This window comes from Oncorhynchus keta, chromosome 28 (assembly GCF_023373465.1).
Source record: "Oncorhynchus keta strain PuntledgeMale-10-30-2019 chromosome 28, Oket_V2, whole genome shotgun sequence".
NCBI classification, from domain to species: Eukaryota; Metazoa; Chordata; class Actinopteri; order Salmoniformes; family Salmonidae; genus Oncorhynchus; species Oncorhynchus keta.
In genome coordinates this window covers 74,156,167-74,175,948 of record NC_068448.1, presented here as the reverse complement: position 1 = coordinate 74,175,948, position 19,782 = coordinate 74,156,167, and the positions used below count along the sequence as shown (strand labels likewise).

At 44.4% G+C, this 19,782-nt stretch overlaps 1 protein-coding gene and 2 long non-coding RNA genes across 3 annotated transcripts; 1 reads left to right on the top strand and 2 right to left on the bottom strand.

Moving 5' to 3' along the window:
* Positions 1-1,121: 1,121 nt before the first annotated feature.
* Positions 1,122-11,791, bottom strand: LOC118361796 (solute carrier family 22 member 17-like). The gene is made up of 12 exons (XM_035742030.2): positions 11,752-11,791; positions 11,272-11,391; positions 9,699-9,749; positions 9,419-9,579; positions 7,025-7,128; positions 5,724-5,878; positions 5,011-5,176; positions 4,376-4,491; positions 4,148-4,253; positions 3,444-3,667; positions 2,294-2,405; positions 1,122-2,120 (listed from the first exon to the last, which is right to left on the bottom strand). The coding sequence occupies exons 1-12, from the start codon at positions 11,789-11,791 to the stop codon at positions 1,844-1,846; spliced, it is 1,632 nt and encodes a 543-aa protein (XP_035597923.2). The 3' UTR covers positions 1,122-1,843.
* LOC127912899 (uncharacterized) lies at positions 5,887-7,012 on the bottom strand. Its single transcript, XR_008083973.1, has 3 exons — positions 6,759-7,012; positions 6,353-6,410; positions 5,887-6,295 (listed from the first exon to the last, which is right to left on the bottom strand). It is a non-coding gene; the product is annotated as an uncharacterized LOC127912899 (long non-coding RNA).
* A 6,382-nt stretch (positions 11,792-18,173) lies between the features above and the next one.
* On the top strand, positions 18,174-19,193 carry LOC127912900 (uncharacterized). The gene is made up of 3 exons (XR_008083974.1): positions 18,174-18,247; positions 18,280-18,311; positions 18,918-19,193. It is a non-coding gene; the product is annotated as an uncharacterized LOC127912900 (long non-coding RNA).
* The last annotated feature ends 589 nt before the right edge of the window (positions 19,194-19,782 follow it).

Genomic DNA, 19,782 nt, shown 5'->3' with positions numbered 1-19,782 from the left:
TTGATTTTGTATAATTTCTTTGCATCCCTAATGGATTTGCGGTGCTCGTACCAATCTTTATCAGAAACACTTTGAAACATCTCTACGTTGTTTTCTGGGGGGAAAGGTATGCGTAACAAAAAGTAAATGATACAATCTTAAAACCAATATCCAAGATCAATAGGATGATCTGTTAGCTTCCTGACGACAAGACATCCATCAACACAGACAAGACAGACAACAACCCATTGTTTACTTAACATTTTATTTTTTGATTCAATCAGGTTATTAGAGTTATTAACATAATTACATTGCTGTTATTGCTTAATAGATCATCTTAAGGAGCCAGCAATGTCTAACAACATATTACTGTTGTCAAGTTACTCATAGTTATTATCATCATCAATAATATCCATATTACTATTAGATTTGTTTAGTGCATTTTAAAGAAACTACCAAAGACCTCCAGGTGTCTCTTTTCCCCTTCCTAACTTCAAACCCCATTCAGCCCCCCCCCCCCCCCCCCCCCCCCCCCCCTCCACACACACCTCTGCCCAGAGAAGGTTCTGGAGTAGATCCAGTCAAAAAAAAATATCAAACAGCTAGGTCCTGAATGTTTCAAATAAGACATACAGGACCAAATCCTTGCGACAAGGTGCCTGTTATGCACATCACCATCACTCTATTATAGTGAGTTCCTGTATTCTAAAAGGAGAAATGCATAGCCCAGGTCTGGAAACAGCCCTTAGACCTCACCCCCTAGCCTAGGGCCAAGATGCTTGTGGAGATCTGAAAGGTATAAGCAATATCCTAATAGCTTCACCATGCCGCATGATAAGCTGGATGGATTGTTGTACCGAGCCAATCCTTTCAGATCAGTGCCTAAGGGGTGGGGGCTTGGCCTGGTTTCTGGACGCGGCTATAATTCAATGCTGCAAACTGTTCACGGCATTTCCCCACAATAATATTTAGTGTAGAACTGATACAATATAGAAATGTGTGTCCATTTTCTACCATACATTTCTATCTATCAAAATGTTTTCAGCTCTGAATGCACAGCCACGCTCCCTATGTCTTCAGGGAAGCCGGGTAAGACAGGTCTGACAGCCTAGACGATCAAGATGAATGACCCATAAACAGTACTGGCTCCAAGTCACATCTGGAAATTGAATTCATATCGTTTTATCACATCCAACCAAGTCTGAGGAACTACAGTACATTTAAATGTCACTTTCTCCATCTTTTGTTATTCAACAGATTGTAAGGACTCTTGGGTTTGAGGAAGGAGCCTATTAGTATTTATTTAATGCAAGTTCAAAGTTTCACCAAACTACCCTCAAGTATAACGTTACTCATAAAGAATCTTCAATCAATTTAATTTCCCACAATGTCTTTAAGAGCAGTAGACAAAATTGCCCTCATCTTGTCTTAGTACGATGCTTTTCGACAATACAAAGTACCCTTCCAAAAACTTCCAGAAACAAAACTCCTCTGTTTTTTTTTATAAATAGATAACCTAGCATTCATAAAGTTAAAGAAACTACGTTGTAGGTATTTACAGGACCGTTTCCATAGCATACATGCCTCTACCTCAGTGAACAGTGTGTGATGCCATACTCTGCCAGATAATACACCTATCAAAAGGGCCTCTCTGATGGTGGCAGACGGGAGCACGGGCAGAACGCATCTGCTCCCTTTCCTGACACACAGGCCTTATGGGAAAGGTGAGGGGAGGTGTGGGTCCCTTCAACCACCCTCCTTCATTGGCTCAGCACAACCATCTTCAGCAGACAGCTGACCCTCTTCTCCCTCGCCATCTTCCTCTCCGCGACCTGCTGACACTCTGGGCTGGCGTTATGACATGCTAGGTCTCTGGGTTGGGGGTGGCCAGCAGGGGCACGTTGTCCCTCCTCCTCCGGCCCAGCGAGGGGCGCCGGTACTGCTCCCCGTCGGCCAGCGTCTGGGGCAGCGGTTTCCTCTTGCTCTCGGGCAGCAGCAGGATGGAGAGCACGGCCAGCAGAGCCAGGGAGGAGTACACCACGTGGTGAAGGAAGTAGCCGTAGTGGTTGCGCAGGTCCATGAGCGGCGAGGTGAGCCGACCCACACAGCCCAGGGCCAACACCGTGCCCACGCCAATGCCCCTGGACGAGAGGGAAAAGTTCAAAGGTTAGTGATCTCCAAGAGGAAAGATGAGGATCAAGCCAAAAATGACACCCATTAATATGAATATTAGGCCTAAATAATACATCTAATACACGGAACAAGCCTAGATGGGGAAGACTCGTGTGACAGTCTATGAGTTTCTGGTCCTTACCTGATGATGGTGGGCATGATCTCTGCTGTGAAGAGGACACAGAGAGAGGCAGCCGCCTGGGAGGAGAAGAGACCCATCACTGAGAACACAGTGATGGCCGCCTCACTTAGATCTGAGAGAAGGATAGGAGGGGGAGTTAACTTAGAACTGAGAGTTAACTTAGGACTGAACTCCACAGACTGACTGGCTGGCGATTACATCTGAAACTGAGACACGACTTTGACATTACTGCCACGGCAGTGTCCTTCATGAACTGGTATACCACCATTCAGCCACAAGGTGGTGCCATGCAAAAATAACCTGTGCTTCCTGTATTCAATGTCAATTGAGAAAATGATGGAGTCGTAACTACTTCATGACATGTGGTCTCTCCTATGAACTGAATGAATTACATTTACCCTCTATGTATTCCAGGTGAGGACTATCTATGTCTACCTAACTATGTGTATTCAAGGTGAGTAGGTTGAATTTGGCCCCTAAATCTGTGTATTCAAGGTGAGTAGGTTGAATTTGGCCCCTAAATCTGTATATTCCAGGTGAGGAGTAGGTTGAATTTGGCCCCTAAATCTGTGTATTCCAGGTGAGGAGTAGGTTGAATTTGGCCCCTAAATCTGTGTATTCCAGGTGAGGAGTAGGTAGAATTTGGCCCTTAAGCACTGACACAGGATTATATGTTTTAGTGGATGAAAACATATCTGATCCTATATCAGTGGTTAAGGGACTATTTCTACAAAGCATTATGCCAATCCATATTTGAAACAATAACAAAGTGGTCACCCCATCTCTGTGTTGGTAAAAAAGCTGAGGGATAAGCCTGGATAAATGTCAACACTCAAATGCATAGACAGAGCTATGAATACAAGGACTGACCATCAATGACATCAACATTACAGTTTTAACCATGTTTTAAGGTTATACAGTGATTGTTTACAAACATTGAAGTAAAACAAGCTTATATTTTGGCTTCTGATGGGGCAACATTGAAGTAAAACAGGGTTATATTTTGGTTTCTGATGGGGTATAACAGTTTAACTAAGCTCATGAGGCATTTTAGTTATATTCTTCAAGATTCAATGGGTAATAAATAATTAATTTACAAGTCCAAAAATGGGTGTAGTAACTAAGGATTCTACCTTGAATGCCAACTTACACTCCATCAGTCCGAGGAGAATCAGAGATGCCAGCCCTGTCATCGTCATGGCGAGGAGCAGGATACCACGTCGACCACACCTGTTCACGGTTGCCCATAACAACAGCCAGGCCCCTCCTCCCGCACAGACAGAGAGTAGATAGGTCCAATAGAAGCTGGGGGCAGTGCCTCTGACATCACCGCGGAACGAGCTGTAACAGTGACTAATGCCATGGGAAATGAACCTGACAGACAACAGGAGAAGATGGAGAGGGAGAATCATGGTCTGATTGGCAACTACTGTATGAATCCTATGGGTGCCAACCTGTAAAATGTTGATAGAAGCAAGGCCAAACCTTTACATTACACTATATGTAGCATACATACTACTATGATTGATTACCAAAATGTTGTTATATCTTATTAGTAAACGGTGTAGTTATTGTGTAGTTACACAAAGAAGTTAAACTTTCATGTACTGTATTTGTATTTATTAGGAATCCCCATTAGTTCCTGCCAAGGCAGCAGCTACACTTCCTGGGGTCCAAACACATTAAGACACTTACATTACATATAAAAACTAAAGATAAAACAATACATCATATAACATTATTACACCACTGCATATCTACTACTGGTAGACCTACTACTATTACTATGTGTGCAGCTAATTCAAGTCTGACATGTGAGGGCAAACTTCAAACAACACAGTTTAGGTGACTTACGAGGTGAAGCCGAGCACACACATGTTTTTCCAGATGTTCCTGCTGTGTACGAGCTCAGGGAAGGACAGATGTGGGCGAGTAGAGGGAGATAGCTCGGAGTCCAGCTCTGAAATAATGACAACACCACAAGTCACACTGGAGGCATCAGCAGAGACTTGTTTTTCTAATAAAAGTCATAAATCTCATGAAAAGACCCACACAATAAAATTCAAAATGGTTCCCACACACCTGTGAAGCTCTCGTCATCCCTCCCTCTATCTCTTCTTTCACTGAAGGAATTCAGATCAGCAGATCTCTCAGAGAGGAGGAGCCAGCGAGGAGACTCAGGAAATACTCCTGGAATACTGAAACAAAAACATTTTCATGTCATTTTCTCCTAGCTTCGTTCTAGGTTGAAGATAACAACGGTTAAGACAAGAGGGTTGTAATTAAGTCATAAGGCATGGGAATCCAGGGATTACAGTGTGATAACTCCTGATTAAGGGCTGTTCTTAGGAAGAATTTTAAATAATGGGACCAGCGATGCTAGTTAGCTTCCACATGGAATTATTAGGTTCTTCAACCTAGGATCCATCCCAAGCTATTCTCTCCCCTGGAACAGCAAAGTTCATATTTCATTTGCTCTGTGTTCAATTTACTATTTGCAATAAAAGGTCATGAGGAGTGTGGGAGGGACACTGCACCTTGAAGCCAAATGCTAATGTATTCTGACTTGAATTAATGGCTGAAATCAATACAATGCCGGGATGCTCTCAGCAAGTCAATTTGCATTTACTTCTTTAATGAAATGACTACCATATTCCCCTTGTCCATAAGCTACTATCCCGCAACACACACACACACACACACACACACACACTCACCCATAGGTGAGGAACAGAGAGAGTGGTGCAGCCCCAGTTCCAAGTAAACCTCTCCAGGACTGGCAACCCAGAGCAAAACCCAGCAACAGCAGCTCCCCAGCAACTGTCGTTAGTCCTGCCACCATGGTGACTAACAGACGTAGTGAGGGGTCACAGAGTTCAAGACCTGTCAAACAAACACACAAGACAAAACAATGAATGATAACAATAGATCAGCAGTGGTCATCCTGGCAGTAGACTTTTGATGCTTTTGTTCGAGCCTTTTGTACTATGGCTCTGTGTTTTGACCAATCATGTGACGTGCCTGGATTTGAACTTTTTTATTTTTTATTATCAAACTCCCTTTTTTCTCCATATGTCAGATGGTTCAGCATCATCCTCAGGTATATTGTTTTCATTTTTGGAGTTATTCTCATTTCTGGATAAGGCTTGAAATACAGAATACAATTATGATATGTCACATGACTGCACAATACATATGGCCCTAACTATGACACCAGTATCTGAGACGACTCACGTGTGATGTAAAGGCCCTAACTATGACACCAGTATCTGAGACTAGTCACGTGTGATGTAAAGGCCCTAACTATGACACCAGTATCTGAGACGACTCACGTGTGATGTAAAGGCCCTAACTATGACACCAGTATCTGAGACTAGTCACGTGTGATGTAAAGGCCCTAACTATGACACCAGTATCTGAGACGACTCACGTGTGATGTAAAGCGTGAGGTAGACACCGGCGCTAGCAGCAGCCAGGCAAAAACGCATGGCAATAAAGAATGGGGGAGCGGTAGAGACGCACACAAGCACGCCAAATACCACTGAGAGGGTCAGAGAGGTGAGTAGTGTCTTCAACCTGCCCAGTCTGAGGAAAACATAGAGAAGATACAAAGCTCTGTTTTAGTAGTGCTTAAACACTGGCCGGTTTCATGGAAAGTAAATCCATATATAAGCCTCTTAAAAACAGGTTTAAAAACCAAGTTAACAGTCCTAGTTTATTGAGTCCAAGAATTTTAAAAAGTAAATAACCAGGGTCATTTCCATGTAAATACATAGTTATTTATGGACATTTAGTCTACAAATATATGTAAACAATGTTCATTCAACCACATTTCTGGATTTAAGTGCAGCCCAGACCTGAGTCTGGATTTAAGTGCAGCCCAGACCTGAGTCTGGATTTAAGTGCAGCCCAGACCTGAGTCTGGATTTAAGTGCAGCCCAGACCTGAGTCTGGATTTAAGTGCAGCCCAGACCTGAGTCTGGATTTAAGTGCAGCCCAGACCTGAGTCTGGATTTAGTGCAGCCCAGACCTGAGTCTGGATTTAAGTGCAGCCCAGACCTGAGTCTGGATTTAAGTGCAGCCCAGACCTGAGTCTGGATTTAAGTGCAGCCCAGACCTGAGTCTGGATTTAAGTGCAGCCCAGACCTGAGTCTGGATTTAAGTGCAGCCCAGGACTGAGTCTGGATTCATGTGCAGCCCAGGCCTGAGTCTGGATTCAAGTGCAGCCCAGGACTGAGTCTGGATTTAAGTGCAGCCCAGACCTGAGTTTGGATTCAAGTGCAGCCCAGGACTGAGTCTGGATTCAAGTGCAGCCCAGGCCTGAGTCTGGATTTAAGTGCAGCCCAGGACTGAGTCTGGATTTAAGTGCAGTCCAGGCCTGAGTCTGGATTTAAGTGCAGCCCAGGACTGAGTCTGGATTCAAGTGCAGCCCAGGACTGAGTCTGGATTTACGTGCAGCCCAGACCTGAGTCTGGATTTAAGTGCAGCCCAGGACTGAGTCTGGATTCAAGTGCAGCCCAGACCTGAGTCTGGATTAAAGTGCAGCCCAGACCTGAGTCTGGATTTAAGTGCAGCCCAGGCCTGAATATGAAACTGTCGTTGAAAGCTTAATTTGATGAACTTAATTAACTGAATCTGGTTGGCTAATTACATTTGCTTCATCTCACTTTAAGTCCACAAGAGCTCTCCTCCTCCCCAGTCTAACCCTTTGTATTTCTCAGCTCGTCTCACCTGTCAGCTGCAAAGCCCAGTCCCAGGCATCCTGTCAGAACGCCCAGGATGAAGGACACCTCTTCGACTGGGACCAGCCAGTACTGACCACACACCAAATCCCACTGGGAGAGGAGAGGAAAACAACGAGGTGGAAAGCCAACAGAAGGATACAGAAAGGGAAGAAACAGTTAAACATTGTATGTTATGCACAATCACTCCATCAATAGGTCATTTTTCCAGATCATACAAAAAAAAATACATTTCAACCAAACTACAGTATATTTAAATGTGATTTCAATAATTTCCTTTCAGTGTTTGAAATGACTTGAGTGTGACTTTGTTATTACATCTCAAGAGCTCTGCATTTTCTACTGTTGAAAGCTAAGTGATTATAATTATCTCTACGGAGATAGCATCGTTTTTTTGGGGACAGTCAGGGAAGCTGCTGCTAACAATACCTTATGTTCGGTCGCAATTGTAAATGAGAACTTGTTCTCAACTTGCCTACCTGGTTAAATAAAGGTGAAATAAAAAAACATAAAAAATGTTACTGGAACCTATGCAGGGACGCATAAAAGCCTGTCAAATACTATCACTCATCCTCACTGGTCGGCATAGATGCACTGTATAGTAACCTCACACATGAAAGCATAGCGGATGAGGTGCTTGGTTTGGGAGAAAAGAAAAAATGCAAAACCTGCACACAAACAAGTTCACAAACTGCCCAAACCGGTTATAAACCTGACTCGAAAGCATTATAATGCCCTTGGCCAAAACCTTTGCCTTGCATTTTTCCCCTCTTATAGTAAACGTCCTCATGTCAAAGGAGCATATAGGCTGCCATGGTGTTACGAGGCAGCTGATTTAACGGTGCTTAGTTCAGTATTCCACTGAAGCCTTATTGAATAAAAGGCGTGTACTGATCAGAGCTTTTCTGGCCTCCGTGAGAAGTTACTGAAGAAGCACCGTGGTGTTGTACAGGTGGATCATGACAAGGTAAAAATACACTCTGAAACCAACCACTAAATCAGGCCTTGTGTCTATGAAAATACTAACTGAATGATATTCCTGCTGTCTATAGGTGCATGAAAACACCGCGGCAGTAGTCTGTCTCTTCAGTTAGAGTGACTCCTTGAGACCAGTGTAGGTTCAGTTAACCACAGAGGGTAACAGGCCCACAGAACAGCTTACAGAAGAAGCATTGGGTATGCCACCCGCGCCACCACGCATTGGAATTCAAAACAAATAGAGAGTCGGTCCACAGCAAGCCAATTGAGAGCTTAAGACATCCATGGAAAAATTGGGTGTGGTGGACATTTGTCAAGAGTTCTGCCAAAGACATTAGGCCTGGTGCGTCATAAGACATTGTAGAACAAGTACACACAACAGTAAATGAAGAAAGGCAGGATGAGTTTGGTTGTACATTTCCCATTACTTCCCTCTACGTGACTATTTATAACATAGGCCTACTTCATCAAAGCTGTGTTAGTGGTGAAAGCGTTTTTTACTGTTGACGTGATTTTGACAGTTGCTCATTGGCAAGTAAGTTAGTTTTTTTCCCCTTCATATTACAGTACACCTACTGTAATCTAATTACGGTATCAAAGCAAGTACCGTGTAATGACATACAGTACACTACTGTAAAATGTATTATATTATATAGTTTTTAAAAAAGTAAAGTAAATACAACTGTAATCGGAATGAATGGATCAATGGATGAAATTCATTGAGGGGAGGAGGTTTGTATTTCACAGTATTTTAATGTAATTACAAGGGATACACATTACAGCATATCTATAAATATGTGGGGTATTATATCACTTGCACTTCTAGAGGCCTTAACTTATTCGGGATTGGTGTCTCATCCACGGGACGGTTGAGATAATGTAGGCTAATGCGATTACCATGAGGTTGTTAGTAACAAGAATATTTTCCAGGACATAGACATATCTAATATTGGCAGAAAGCTTAAATTCGTGTTAATCTAACTGCACTGTATAATTTACAGTAGTTATTACAGTGAAAGAATACCATGCTATTTTTTGAGAATTCACAGTTTTGAACTTGATAAGTTATTAGTAAACAAATTAGGCACATTTGGGTAGTCTTGATACAAAATGTTGAACTGAAATGTAATGGTTCATTGGATCAGTCAAACTTTGCACATACAATTTACAGTACGCTGCAGTTAAATATTTCAAAGTATTTTACTAATGCTAATACCAAAAATTACTGTATAAATTACAGTTTTCTGTTACAGTGCATGTAAGGGTATCAGAACTTCACTGAAGAATGCATTGTATCATTGTTTAACAATCATTCCCTGCTCCCCTAGGAGCCACTTGGATTCTGAGACCGGGAATTACAAACTAATCAAGAAAACAACGAAGCCGACAAAGTTCCTTGAGGTACCTCAGTAACAATGTTAATCCTCAATCCTTCTGTGACATTGTAGTCCCAGCCAGCTTCACAGGTTTCCACCCCGGACTGGGTACCGTTGATATACTGCTTGCACTGAGACAGCCCCCGCTGTCCCCCACTCTGTCCCCCTTCTCCCAGGGCAGGGACGCGTTAAGGATCTGGGCGGCAGGCAAGGGTCCCGGGAGGCGGCAGTGGTGGGGTGAGGTGAGAGTAAGCAGGGCGTCCGAGGAGAGAAGGAAGGCCAGGAAGAGATTGGGCAGGATGGAGAGACCGATGAGCATCCTCTGCTTCTTCCTCCCCAGGGCCAGGACCATCACCTCCCCTGTGGGAGGCAGGGAGGGGGGGTGTGGGAGGGAGGAGGAGGGAGTGGGAGATGAGGGAGTGGGAGAGGAGGGGAGGGAGGAAGGGGGAGGAGGACAGGGGGAAGGGGAGGGGAGGGGGGACTCAGGTGATGTCATGACTGAGGACCAGAGAGGATGTGGTCACTTCTTAGATGGACTGGGAAATATGGGGAATATCTGTGGTGGGAAAACATACACACATATTGACAAGCTTGGATTCACCATTACTACTTTCTCCAAAATATATTATTAGCTACAGTATACAGTTCACCTGCAGAATAAGAATAAATAGCTCAGTGAATGGATCTGCTTTCTAATTTATCTACAGACTTGAACAGTCAGTTTTACAACTTTCACCTGCATACTTAATTAATCACAAAGTCTGGCAAATGATATCTCCAATCAATCCCATAAAAGAGCCTAGAGGGAGCAATGCCAACCGCATAACATAATGTTTAGCCAAATATTCGATTGGTGGAAATACCCATTCTATTACTGGGTAAAAAGGAGAAAACGTTTTTATCTGTAGCATGACTATAACACGTGTAAGAAATACGTTGTACTGTTATATTTTATAGCCCAAGATCATGGAAGGTTTTTGGACACGTCTATACTATCAGCCATAAGGGCATGGTCCATTATACTGGCAAGGCCATGAACTAGGCTACTGCTAAAGGAATGAAGTTACATAATATGTTTTTCAGACAGGGAAAGTACTGCATCGAAGGAAAAGAGCCAACGCATATTTTAAGAGGTTTTGAGCAACACACACAAAGCACCAGAAAATAAAAATGTCTAACATTATTGTGTAACATTGTAACATGAATAAAACTGGCATGGTAGTGACATAATCGGTCACTGAAACAAACGCACGCACGCATCTGCCCGGGGCAGACAGCAAAACACATTATTTTGTAAATATACAATATTGTCACAGGCTGTGTGGCATGAGGACAGTTGCAGCAAAATGAATGACGTACCCCTTTCCAGTATTATTATAGTCGTCGGATATTATAATAAATCCACTGGGTTAACGATTGCCCATTGTCACTTCCGAACGTCCGTTTTGGTAAATCCAAAACATTGAAGGGGATAAAGGGAACAATTCCGAATTTAGTTGAAATTTCACCGCAATTATCTCAACTCTTCCTTTGCGTCTTCTCTCTGTCGGCTTTGGCTATTATTCCATCCAGTGATATATAGACTTCTGTCCCGGGGTGGTGTTATATGAAGCACTGGAAACTAAAGTCCTGTCAGAGAAGATAACGCAGAGCTTCAACATTGACACCCACTGAAACCTACTTTAGGAAGCAATCCGTTTTGCTGTATTGGCAGACAGGTTGATGCTCGACTTCTACCGTCCCTGATTTCTAACATTGTTGCTCGACCGAAGTATATGTCCGCCGACATGAAACAAAGAAATGCAATATTAAATTATTATTTCTGACATCATCTTAAAGGGGACGGGTCACATTAACTGCTGGCTGGCTGAACGAGGCGAACCGATCATTTCTGTCTCTGGGACAAAGAGGTCTGCATTGGTAGAAGCGATCTCCAGACTCGTGAGAAATCGGGTGTAGTCGTTGAGGGGACGTCCCCAGTTTTCGCTGCAAATTGAGTCAACTGCCGCATGGTGGGGCCATACATCACAGATTATTCTCAAGGTTGAAAGAGCTCGCATTATGCGCTGTATTATAAATGGACTGTCCAGATTATTTTGTCATTTGCATGGAGAGCATATTGTAGATATTCCCATCGTGCCTCTACCCTTGGGCACACTGTGCCGTCATACTTCTCACACCAGTGTAGCGATTTCAGGGGAGTAGCCTGACCAGGACTAGAACACAGGTCCCTGCAATTGTCCATCCAAAAACGTACAGTAAAAGGTCTGAACCTCTTGAAGATATCATAAAGTGATCATTAGGTCATCATCATTCCTTCTTTAAGTGCGTCCCCTGCTATATTCATACCGTTGGTACACACTTTTGATGGCTGCACTTGGGTCAAAGCCGGTCCCTGCCATTCTGCTACCATAGGTGAAACCAAAAAAATGCCCCTCCCTGCAAAACTAGAATAGTCCCAGTAAGCAAAATGAAGTTGAGAAGACGTTAAAAAAAACGGATTTTCTGTACTTTTATATCAGGTATATTTTCGGTTCTAAATGAAAGTTGAAAATACTTATTTTCCGGATGTTGAAAATACGTATTTTACAGACGTTGAAAATATGAATTTTCCGGGTGTTGAAATCAGGCTCACTTTTGGTTCCGAATGAAATGTAAAACCAAGTTATTTATATATGTCTATGTTTGTCCAGACAGGTCAAAATCTGAACCAAACATAGACATATATGATTCGTTCAGATTTGGCCCGCAGCCAAATGTGGAAATATTGGCCGGTCCTGAACTGCAACGAAAAAAGATGTCCAGAAGGCGTCGGAGTCTGTCGGTGCTTACTGAGTTGTAGGCAACACTGTTGCCTGACATTTAATTTGATGAATGCCCATCTATCAAATCAAATTTGATTTGTCACATACACATGGTTAGCAGATGTTAATGCGAGTGTAGCGAAATGCTTGTGTGGTTCTAGTTCCGACCATTGCAGTAATTTCTAACAAGTAATTTAACAATTTCACAATTACCTTATACACACACAAGTGTAAAGTAATGAAAAATAATATGTACATAAAAATATATGGATGAGCGATGGCCGAATGGCATAGGTAAGATGCAGTAGATGGTATAGAGTACAGTATATACATATGAGATTAGTAATGTAGGGTATGTAAACATTATAAAGTGGCATTGTTTAAAGTGGCTAGTGATACATTTATTACATCCAATTTTTAATTATTAAAGTGGCTAGAGATTTGAGTCGGTATGGTGGCAGCGGCCACTCAATGTTAGTGATGGCTGTTTAACAGTCTGATGTCCTTGAGATAGAAGCTGTTTTTCGGTCTCTCGGTCCCAGCTTTGATGCATCTGTACTGACCTCGCCTTCTGGATGATAGCAGGGTGAACAGGCAGTGGCTCAGGTGGTTGTTGTCCTTGATGATCTTTTTGGCCTTCCTGTGACATCGGGTGGTGTAGGTGTCCTGGAGGGCAGGTAGTTTGCCCCCGGTGATGCGTTGTGCAGACCTCACTACCCTTTGTAGAGCCTTACGGTTGTGGGCGTTGCAGTTGCCGTACCAGGCGGTGATAAAGCCCGTCAGGATGCTCCCGATTGTGCATCTGTAAAAGTTGAGAGTGTTTTCGGTGAATTTCTTCAGCCTCCTGAGGTTGAAGAGGGGCTACTGCGCCATCTTCACCACGCTGTCTGTGTGGGTGGAACATTTCAGTTTGTCTGTGATATGTACGCCAAGGAACTTAAAACTTTCCACCTTCTCCACAACTGTCCCGTCGATGTGGATAGTGGGCTCAACCCACTCAAGTGACGCACCCCTCCTAGGGACGGCATGGAAGAGCACCAGTAAGCCATTGACTCAGCCCCCGTAATAGGGTTAGAGGTAGAGAATCCCAGTGGAGAAAGGGGAACCAAACAGCAAACAGGAAAACGCTTATCCAGAGGCGACGCTCCTAGTGACCGGGGACTTTAATGCAGGGAAACTTAAATCAGTTTTACCTCATTTCTATCAGCATGTTAAATGTGCAACCAGTGGAAAAACAATTCTAGACGACCTTTACCCCACACACAGAGGCGCGTACAAAGCTTTCCCTCGCTCTCCATTTGGCAAATCTGACCCCAATTCTATCCTCCTGATTCCTGTGTACAAGCACAAATTAAAGCAGGAAGCAACAGTGACTCGGTCTATAAAAAAAGTGGTCAGATGAAGCAGATGCTAAACTACAGGACTGCTTTGCTAGCACAGACTGGAATATGTTTCATGATTCTTCCAAAGGGATTGAGGAGTCACTGGCTTTATCAATAAGTGCATCGAGGACATCGTCCCCACAGTGACTGTACGTACATACCCCAACCAGAAGCCATGGATTACAGGCAACATTCACACTAAAAGGGAAGAGCTGCCGCTTTCAAGGAGAGGGACTCTAACCCGAAAGCTAAGAAATCCCACTATGCCCTCCGACCATCAAACAGGCAAAGCGTCAATACAGGACTAAGATCGAATTGTACTACACCAACTCTGACACTCGTCAGATATGGCAGGGCTTGCAAACTATTACAGACTACAAAGGGAAGCACAACCGAGAGCTGCCCATTGACACGAGCCTACCAGACGAGCTAAATAAATTCTATGTTCGCTTCAAGGCAAGTAACACTGAAACATGCATGAGAGCATCAGCTGTTCAGGACGACTGTGTGATCACGCTCTCTGCAGCCGATGTGAATAACATTTACATTACATTTACATTTAAGTCATTTAGCAGACGCTCTTATCCAGAGCGACTTACAAATTGGTGCATACACCTTATGACATCCAGTGGAACAGCCACTTTACAATAGTGCATCTAAATCTTTTAGGGGGGTGAGAAGGATTACTTACCCTATCCTAGGTATTCCTTGAAGAGGTGGGGTTTCAGGTGTCTCCGGAAGGTGGTGATTGACTCCGCTGTCCTGGCGTCGTGAGGGAGTTTGTTCCACCATTGGGGGGCCAGAGCAGCGAACAGTTTTGACTGGGCTGAGCATAAGACTTTCAAACAGGTCAACATTCACAAGGCAGCAGGCCCAGACGTGTACTCCGAGCATGCGCTGACCAACTGGCAAGAGTCTTCACTGACATTTTCAACCTCTCCCTGTCTGAGTCTGTAATACCAACATGTTTCAAGCAGACCACCATAGTCCCTGTGCACAAGAACACTAAGGTAACCTGTCTAAATGACTACCGACTCGTAGCACTCACGTCTATAGCCATGAAATGCTTTGGAAGGCTGGTCATGGCTCACATCAACACCGTTTTCCCAGAAACCCTAGACCCACTCCAATTTGCATGCCGCACCAACAGATCCACAGATGATGCAATCTCTATTGCACTCCACACTGCCCTTTCACACCTGGACAAAAGGAACACCTACGTGAGAATGCTATATCCACATACCTGTTGCATTATGAGACTGTGTTGGCCGGTAGTCTCTGTGGAAGGTGCTTCGGACAGGTATGACAATCCCATCATCTGCTCTGCTATTCTGTTACTGCCAGTCCTGACCAATCCCTGAGCCCCCAGTGACTGGCTGTATGGAATCCCTTCAATCTGGGGCATATGATTGGTTAAGGGTGCCAGGGTCGATGGGTCTGGGTTTGAGGCCCGGGTTGTAGTAGCGGGGGTGGTCATGTGACTGAAGGTTGTGAATGGGACAGAAGCAGGACGACTGAATCACAGAAGACTGAGACAACTATCTGGAATTCAGACTCATTTTAGAATCACCTCCAGATGCATTAATCACCTCTATTGTGAATTAATAACTTTAGAACTGTAGGTCTATTTAATTTTTTTTAAATGTTATAAAACAAGCCGAATAAACCTGAAGATTCAGTCAACATTTCTTTCCATCTCTGATGCAACTGTCTTTTTGCACACGTAGCCAACAGTGGTACATTGTTGTTGGTTATGTAAGTGTGTTTCAATATATACAGCAGAATACCTCTTTCACACCACACATGAGCTGGTATGTATATTCTTTTAATCTTGTTTTCAATTTACTTCTCCCTTTTTTGCATCACATCCTGCCATTATTAGATGTTTTCCGACATTTTATCCTGTCTATCAGGTGTCCTGTCCTGTGTAGCCTATATCCTGTCTATCAGGTGTCCTGTCCTGTGTAGCCTAAATCCTGTCTATCAGGTGTCCTGTGTAGCCTATGTCCTGTCTATCAGGTGTCCTATCCTGTGTAGCCTATATCCTGTCTATCAGGTGTCCTGTCCTGTGTAGCCTATGTCCTGTCTATCAGGTGTCCTGTCCTGTGTAGCCTATGTCCTGTCTATCAGGTGTCCTGTCTATCAGGTGTCCTGTGTAGCCTATATCCTGTCTATCAGGTGTCCTGTCCTGTGTAGCCTATATCCTGTCTATCAGGTGTCCTGTGTAGAGCATATATCCTGTCTATCAGGTGTCCTGTCCTGTGTAGCCTATGTCCTGTCTATCAGGTGTCCTGTGTAGAGCCTATATCCTGTCTATCAGGTGTCCTGTCCTGTGTAGCCTATGTCCTGTCTATCAGGTGTCCTGTCTATCAGGTGTCCTGTGTAGAGCCTATATCCTGTCTATCAGGTGTCCTGTCCTGTGTAGCCTATGTCCTGTCTATCAGGTGTCCTGTGTAGTCTATATCCTGTCTATCAGGTGTCCTGTGTAGAGCCTATATCCTGTCTTATCAGGCGTCCTGTCCTGTGTAGCCTATGTCCTATCTATCAGGTGTCCTGTCCTGTGTAGCCTATGTCCTGTCTATCAGGTGTCCTGTCCTGTGTAGCCTATGTCCTGTCTATCAGGTGTCCTGTGTAGCCTATGTCCTGTCTATCAGGTGTCCTGTGTAGCCTATGTCTTGTCTATCAGGTGTCCTGTCCTGTGTAGCCTATGTCCTGTCTATCAGGTGTCCTGTCCTGTGTAGCCTATATCCTGTCTGTCAGGTGTCCTGTGTAGAGCCTATATCCTGTCTATCAGGTGTCCTGTCCTGTGTAGCCTATGTCCTGTCTATCAGGTGTCCTGTGTAGCCTATGTCCTATCTATCAGGTGTCCTGTCCTGTGTAGCCTATGTCCTGTCTATCAGGTGTCCTATGTAGCCTATGTCCTGTCTATCAGGTGTCCTGTCCTGTGTAGCCTATGTCCTGTCTATCAGGTGTCCTGTCCTGTGTAGCCTATATCCTGTCTGTCAGGTGTCCTGTGTAGAGCCTATATCCTGTCTATCAGGTGTCCTGTCCTGTGTAGCCTATGTCCTGTCTATCAGGTGTCCTGTGTAGCCTATGTCCTGTCTATCAGGTGTCCTGTGTAGCCTATGTCTTGTCTATCAGGTGTCCTGTCCTGTGTAGCCTATATCCTGTCTGTCAGGTGTCCTGTGTAGAGCCTATATCCTGTCTATCAGGTGTCCTGTGTAGCCTATGTCCTGTCTATCAGGTGTCCTGTGTAGACTATGTCTTGTCTATCAGGTGTCCTGTCCTGTGTAGCCTATGTCCTGTCTACCAGGTGTCCTGTGTAGCCTATATCCTGTCTATCAGGTGTCCTGTGTAGCCTATGTCCTGTCTATCAGGTGTCCTGTGTAGCCTATGTCCTGTCTATCAGGTGTCCTGTGTAGCCTATATCCTGTCTACCAGGTGTCCTGTGTAGAGCCTATATCCTGTCTATCAGGTGTCCTGTGTAGCCTATGTCCTGTCTACCAGGTGTCCTGTGTAGCCTATATCCTGTCTATCAGGTGTCCTGTGTAGAGCCTATATCCTGTCTATCAGGTGTCCTGTGTAGCCTATGTCCTGTCTATCAGGTGCCCTGTGTAGCCTATGTCTTGTCTATCAGGTGTCCTGTCCTGTGTAGCCTATGTCCTGTCTACCAGGTGTCCTGTGTAGCCTATATCCTGTCTATCAGGTGTCCTGTGTAGCCTATGTCCTGTCTATCAGGTGTCCTGTGTAGCCTATGTCCTGTCTATCAGGTGTCCTGTGTAGCCTATATCCTGTCTACCAGGTGTCCTGTGTAGCCTATGTCCTGTCTATCAGGTGTCCTGTGTAGCCTGTCCTGTCTATCAGGTGTCCTGTGTAGCCTATGTCTTGTCTATCAGGTGTCCTGTCCTGTGTAGCCTATATCCTGTCTGTCAGGTGTCCTGTGTAGAGCCTATATCCTGTCTATCAGGTGTCCTGTGTAGCCTATGTCCTGTCTATCAGGTGTCCTGTGTAGACTATGTCTTGTCTATCAGGTGTCCTGTCCTGTGTAGCCTATGTCCTGTCTATCAGGTGTCCTGTCCTGTGTAGCCTATATCCTGTCTGTCAGGTGTCCTGTGTAGAGCCTATATCCTGTCTATCAGGTGTCCTGTCCTGTGTAGCCTATGTCCTGTCTATCAGGTGTCCTGTGTAGCCTATGTCCTGTCTATCAGGTGTCCTGTGTAGCCTATGTCTTGTCTATCAGGTGTCCTGTCCTGTGTAGCCTATATCCTGTCTGTCAGGTGTCCTGTGTAGAGCCTATATCCTGTCTATCAGGTGTCCTGTGTAGCCTATGTCCTGTCTATCAGGTGTCCTGTGTAGACTATGTCTTGTCTATCAGGTGTCCTGTCCTGTGTAGCCTATGTCCTGTCTACCAGGTGTCCTGTGTAGCCTATATCCTGTCTATCAGGTGTCCTGTGTAGCCTATGTCCTGTCTATCAGGTGTCCTGTGTAGCCTATGTCCTGTCTATCAGGTGTCCTGTGTAGCCTATATCCTGTCTACCAGGTGTCCTGTGTAGAGCCTATATCCTGTCTATCAGGTGTCCTGTGTAGCCTATGTCCTGTCTACCAGGTGTCCTGTGTAGCCTATATCCTGTCTATCAGGTGTCCTGTGTAGAGCCTATATCCTGTCTATCAGGTGTCCTGTGTAGCCTATGTCCTGTCTATCAGGTGCCCTGTGTAGCCTATGTCTTGTCTATCAGGTGTCCTGTCCTGTGTAGCCTATGTCCTGTCTACCAGGTGTCCTGTGTAGCCTATATCCTGTCTATCAGGTGTCCTGTGTAGCCTATGTCCTGTCTATCAGGTGTCCTGTGTAGCCTATGTCCTGTCTATCAGGTGTCCTGTGTAGCCTATATCCTGTCTATCAGGTGTCCTGTGTAGCCTATATCCTGTCTACCAGGTGTCCTGTGTAGCCTATGTCCTGTCTATCAGGTGTCCTGTGTAGCCTGTCCTGTCTATCAGGTGTCCTGTGTAGCCTATGTCTTGTCTATCAGGTGTCCTGTCCTGTGTAGCCTATATCCTGTCTATCAGGTGTCCTGTGTAGAGCCTATATCCTGTCTATCAGGTGTCCTGTCCTGTGTAGCCTATGTCCTGTCTATCAGGTGTCCTGTGTAGCCTATGTCCTGTCTATCAGGTGTCCTGTGTAGCCTATGTGCTGTCTATTAGATGTCGTGTTCTGTGTAGCCTATATCCTGTCTATCAGGTGTCCTGTTCTGTGTAGCCTATATCCTGTCTATTAGGTGTCCTGTTCTGTGTAGCCTATGTCCTGTCTATCAGGTGTCCTGTGTAGCCTATGTGCTGTCTATTAGGTGTCCTGTTCTGTGTAGCCTATGTCCTGTCTATCAGGTGTCCTGTCCTGTGTAGCCTATATCCTGTCTATTAGGTGTCCTGTTCTGTGTAGCCTATGTCCTGTCTATCAGGTGTCCTGTGTAGCCTATATCCTGTCTATCAGGTGTCCTGTTCTGTGTAGTCTATATCCTGTCTATCATTCCAAAGGAGTTACATATTGTATATATATTTCACATTAGTTTGCTGGTAAAAGTTGAATATATGCTGTGGAACTTGAGGCCATTGTTACCCTGTCTCTAAAGGTAGGCTACTTGTGTCCCACTGTTTGCATTGTATAGGCTAGCATATTACTTTAACATTACAGTAATGTTGTTTTGTCATTATTGTTTTGGCTGACGGAGCCAGTTCACCTCTAACACCTCTAACATGAATCCTTATAAGGATCACTTATTGTTCCCCCAAGATTGCTTGAATGCACTATGGTAATTTCCTCTTCCTGTTAAATCGTATGTACTCACCCTCTTAAAAACCATACCCACATCTTCCCAAAGCTGCCATGTTTCTGTGGTATGATTTTACAAAACCATTCGCTGTGATGTATAATACTTCTCTTTACCTGACCCACAGAGGGAGACATGAACGATGCAGACAAATACAAAGCAGAGACGTGTCGCCCTCCTCAGCTGTGTGATCAAAAAGCTCCGGCAGCCGTACAGCGACGCTCCCACAGCCACCACAGGGACTTCAAGACAGAGTCGAGAGCAGGTCAGTGCTGTCGTCAGACTCATTCAATAACATTGTTATTGATACGTTTCTCATTTAACTGTATAGTATTACAGTAGTTTGTGCTCTCATTTAACTGTAAAGCCCTACAGTAGTTTGTCC

Bases quoted from the DNA above. Each gene is read 5' to 3' on its own strand.
- LOC118361796 (XM_035742030.2), bottom strand. From the start codon at position 11,791: ATGGCAGGGACCGGCTTTGACCCAAGTGCAGCCATCAAAA. The intron at 2,406-3,443 runs GTAAGTTGGCAT...TCCTTCTCTCAG, and splicing joins TCTCCTCGGACTGATGGAGT to ATCTAAGTGAGGCGGCCATC. The intron at 2,121-2,293 runs GTAAGGACCAGA...CCTCTCGTCCAG, and splicing joins ATCATGCCCACCATCATCAG to GGGCATTGGCGTGGGCACGG.